This window comes from Carassius carassius, unplaced genomic scaffold (genome assembly GCF_963082965.1).
Source record: "Carassius carassius unplaced genomic scaffold, fCarCar2.1 SCAFFOLD_82, whole genome shotgun sequence".
Classification (NCBI taxonomy): domain Eukaryota; kingdom Metazoa; phylum Chordata; class Actinopteri; order Cypriniformes; family Cyprinidae; genus Carassius; species Carassius carassius.
The window spans coordinates 1-5,000 of NW_026775181.1; the positions used below are offsets into that span (position 1 = coordinate 1).

Genomic DNA, 5,000 nt, shown 5'->3' on the forward strand with positions numbered 1-5,000 from the left:
GAGTGGATTGCATAAACATACGGTCTGGAAAATACACACCACACAAAACAGTAAGACAAGTTTTTTTATGCTATGTTTATGAATAACATGTTATGTTGTGCACAAATGACACATAATCTATTTAAATTTAACAAACAAGCATTAAATGTCCAGAACAGAAATCTAAAAATCATAATTCTTCTTTGATTTTGTTGTCATATTTAAGTTAAAGGTTTTTGGAAAGGGGATTTTGGATTTTTCTTTTTATCACACCATAGATCAGAAAATACTGTCGAGAGACGTTTTGAATGTTTTGAGATGTTTTAAAGAGTAAATTGTTGTATAAATCAGTGTGAATGAAATATTAACAAACTCCTCAGTAAAATCCTTCAGAATAGAGATATGGATTATATGGATTATGGATTATAATTGAAAACTACTTGCGCAAATAGATAAAGGGCACTATAATAAACACTTAAATGTGTATTTTGGATGTTTTCTTTCCACTAGTCTGAAATAAAGCAAACTCTCACAATTGACCAGTGCATGGAATAACCCTGGGTTGTCCTGAGGTGTCTCAATTTTTAAATGGCATTTAAAGTGGAAGACGACAAAACTGCAGTGTTCTTAGAATAAACAGAATGTAATCGCTTGTGTGGATGCTAGTATAGTTATTACTATCTACGGCCTGTCTCTCTGACCTCTACTACTACGCTCTCTATTCCAGTTGGTCTCTGGAACTTCCACTCTGCAGTTAACAAAGACGACTTCATTTCTTCTCTTGCTACTCATTCCCGTCTCAACCTCATGGCACTGACAGAGACTTAGATCAAAACTTGAAGATACTGCCACCCCTGCAGCCCTCTCCACTAATTTCACTTGTTCCCACACTCCTCGTACCACTGGGAGGGGTGGAGGTACGGGTCTCCTTGTATCAAAAGAATGGAAATTTGATCTTCAGCCATCACCTACAGGTAATGGTTCATTTGAATCACATGCCATTACTGTAACCCACCCTGTTAAAATCCACTTTGTGGTCATTTATCGTCCCCCAGGTCAATTGGGAAACTTCTTGGAGGAGTTGGATGTGCTGCTATCAAACTTTCCTGAAGATGGTACTCCTCTGGTACTGCTTGGTGACTTCAACATCCACCTAGATAAACCCCAGGCTGCTGACTTCAAAACTCTGATCACCTCATTTGATCTCAAGCTAGTGTCTACTACAGTGACTCACAAATCAGGCAACCAACTGGACCTCATCTACACGCACTGTTGCTCTGTGGACAACTCTTCAGTTGCTCCACTGCACACCTCAGACCACTTCCTCATTACTGCTAACCTAGCACTTACTCCTGAAGTGCCTCACACTCCAACGCAGGTCACCTTTCGATGGAACCTACGCTCCCTCTCTCCATCTCTACTATCTTCTGTGGTTTCATCCTCGCTTCCTGCACTCTCTCAGTTCTCTGCTCTGGACACGAACAGCGCTACGGACACTCTTTGCTCCACTTTAACATCTTGCTTGGACAACTTTTGCCCACTGTTGTCTAGACCAGAACCTCCTCCATCGACTCTTACAGTGGACAACTTTGCAGTTTTCTTCACAAATAAGACGAGATCCATCAGCGGCCAATTCTCCACACCGCAGACTGAGGACAACTTCACAATGACCGATGCACACTCTTTCTCCTCCTTCTCTCCACTCTCAGAGATGGACGTCTCCAAACTTATCCTGTCCAATCATCCTACTACTTGTCCACTTGATCCGATCCCGACTCACCTCCTCCAAGCGATCTCTTCTTCAGTCATACCTTCACTTACTCACATTATCAACTCCTCTCTTCACTCTGGAACATTTCCCTCGGCATTCAAGCAGGCTCGGGTAAGCCCACTGCTCAAGAAACCATCTCTAAATCCAGCACTTCTAGAAAACTACAGACCGGTATCCCTTCTTCCATTCATTGCAAAGACACTTGAGCGAGCGGTGTTCAACCAGTTTTCTATGTTCCTTGTACAGAACAACCTCCTGGACAGCAACCAATCTGGCTTCAAAAGCAGGGTTAGTTACTGAAGCCCTGCGACTAGCAAGAGCAGCTTCAAAATCCTCAGTACTCATCTTACTGGACCTTTCTGCTGCTTTTGACACTGTTAATCACCAGATTCTCCTGTCCACCCTCAGAAAGATGGGCATCTCTGGAACCGCACTCCTGTGGGTTAAGTCCTACCTCTCTGACAGATCCTTCAGTGTGTCTTGGAGGGGTGATGTTTCAAAGTCACACCACCTTGCTACTGGGGTTCCTCAAGGCTCAGTACTTGGACCACTTCTCTTCTCAATCTACATGACGTCATTAGGATCTGTCATTCCGAAGCATGGCTTTTCCACAGACCACATTGCTACAACGACCCGGTCCTGCAGGTTTGCCTTATACAACATTAGGAAGATTAGACCCTTCCTGTCAGAGCAAGCAACCCAACTTCTTGTCCAAGCTCTTGTTCTCTCCAGACTGGACTATTGTAATGCTCTCCTGGCTCTTCCTGCATGATAACAGGTCTTCTGCTGATTGGATTAGGCTTTGCCTTGGGTTATCGAAGAATTTAGAAAACGGGAACAGCTGTCCAAAACCTCACAAGGCTGCCCGTTATGATTGAAACAGTGGGCAGAGCGGTCAGCACTGAGACTGAGACTATTAACCGCAATATGGATAACATCACAGAGAAGCTCACGGCTTTGCGAAAGGAAATGGATCTATTTGGAGACCAGAATGGAATAAAAGAGTAGATGGGTAAATTGGAATGCAGCTACTTGCCCAAAAAAAACAGGCCTACAACTACACAAACTCTTACATACACACACACACACATATACGCACACATATACAAATATGCATTCATCCCCCATCCCTTGCCTTCGCTGCTTTGTACTGCCAGTCTCACAAGCGGGTCTGTGACCAGTGATGAGAATGGCTGCAGGACCGGATGGCCGCTGGCCTGTGCTGGATTACCCCCCCCCCCTCTCCTGTTGCAAGTCGTGTGTTTTTTGTAAAGTGTACTGATTCTATGCTTATGTTGCTGAGGTGTGTGTTTTGTCCTGTTCCCACACTGTTCTCCCCACAGGAGCATAGTCTGGGTGTGTTTTTTTCTCCTCCCCTCTCCTCATGTTATTTCTGTATTTCTTCAATTCCTTGTATGTATGAACAGGTTGATGGCTAATTTCATGGTACCTGTGACCAGCTGGTGGAATGACCTCCCAATCTCTCGCCAGCCCTTGACCAACTAATACTAGTATTTACATTTTCTTTTCTTGTCTGTCAAATAAAAAAAAAACAAGAAAAAAAACGTACGTGTTCTGTGCTAGACTAACTGAGACTTGTCATGGCACTTGTATACTGTTGCTGTTCTCTTGTTGGTCTGACTGCTTCTATTGTTCTCATTTGTAAGGCGCTTTGGATAAAAGCGTCTGCTAAATGATAAAATGTAAATGTACTATAACAACAATTATAGTTCTCATTCTTGACGTGAAGTGAGCATTCTAGTTATGAGAACCCAGGGCTTAACTGTCCCTCATAAGAATGTTTTGTTTTCTCATTAGTAGTCATGATGTACCTCTCGTTATCAGGCAGATGCAGCCACTGCAGGATAGTGAGGATCCTCCGCTCCAGAGGAATCACCCTACAGACAGAGAGACAGACAGATGGGTTCATTCAGCCCCCACACAGACGTCAGAGCTCTTCTTCACGGGAGAACGGTCGTGTCCTCACAACTCATGTGAATGAAGCTCTTCAGGGAGGAACATGAAGGTCAGGACAGACTGAGCCGCTGTGAATGACCCGTGTGAGAAAGGTCTTTGTTTGAATGTGTTGTTTGTGTCGTATGTCTCTTTCTCTGTGACACTCTGAGCTTTGCTCCAAAAACTGAATGCTGATTTTAGAAGAAAAGCCCCACTCTGCTGAGAATCAGCTGATTAATCAGTAGAACATAAACATTTAAGATCTGAAACCAGTCAAATGAAGCCGATAAATGAATAGTGTGATTGTGAGCACTTTATCCGCACATTTGGACTGAGATCTCGGTGCTCACCAGGGCCAGAAGAATGTCCCAGCTTTCACGCCCTGCTTCTCTGCTGTGATCCAAATCTGAGACGACAAACAAGATTATTTATTAGACACGAACCCATTTCAAACTAGACTTTCCATCCAAACCCAAAATGAGCTTGATGATTCATTAGTGTTCCCATGCAAAACCTGTACGGAATCACACTTATGCCACAGAAAACATTATAAAGCTTAAGTAAACCGTCTCATCTGTGATTGGCTGAGGGCCATGTGTGGGCGGAGTCTTGACTCACGGGCTGCCCCCCCCACCAGCGGTGATTGAGCTTCTCTCGTCCTTTCAGTCTGAACTGAGCTTTGAACACGGGGTCGTACATGGAGTTACACACGATCCCGTGAGACTCGGGATACAGACCCTGAGGAAGAACACCAGAAAATACCACCCAGTTCAGTTAAATCACATCTTAAGAGCGTTATCGGCTGCTCATATACAAGAAGCTGATGTAAAAACTATTTTCACTCAGAAACCACTAGTACATTTCACAAAGAAATAACACATTGAATTAAATGTGAGATCTTGAAGTAAAACAACTGAAATGGTAAAATGCAAGTTTTCAAACATCAACATTTTTGTATTTTTTTTAGATTATGTAATAAAGTATTTTCTATTTACAAACATATTTGGTGTGGATATTTCACAGCTTTTTTGCTGTTTTTTTTTCTTTAAAAGCATACAAAAAAAAAAAAAGAATATAGAGTGAATCTGTCTGCTGTGAAGCGTGTGCGTACCGTGGCCAGCGTGTAGAGGTTCGGGAAGGTTTTGGACGGGTACATGGGTCTCATATGAGGGGCGTGAGTTCCACACGATCCTACCAGAGAAACACAGGAAACGGTTTTAACGAGCAGCTGATGAATGAGCAGCAATGCTGTTGATATTTAAAATCACCGAAACAAACACACCCCTAACCAAGA

The 5,000-nt window shown here is 43.1% G+C and overlaps 1 protein-coding gene across 1 annotated transcript in view; it reads right to left on the bottom strand.

Annotated features, from left to right (window-relative positions):
- Positions 1-3,512: 3,512 nt before the first annotated feature.
- The window catches only part of LOC132137521 (ectonucleotide pyrophosphatase/phosphodiesterase family member 2-like), a 7,052-nt gene continuing 5,564 nt past the window's right edge, over positions 3,513-5,000 (bottom strand). The window contains exons 7-10 of the mRNA XM_059547555.1: positions 4,818-4,897; positions 4,325-4,444; positions 4,057-4,112; positions 3,513-3,648 (exon numbers count right to left, since the gene is read on the bottom strand). Of these exons, the coding sequence (XP_059403538.1) occupies positions 3,513-3,648; positions 4,057-4,112; positions 4,325-4,444; positions 4,818-4,897 (392 nt within the window). The remainder of the gene's footprint in view (positions 3,649-4,056; positions 4,113-4,324; positions 4,445-4,817; positions 4,898-5,000) is intronic.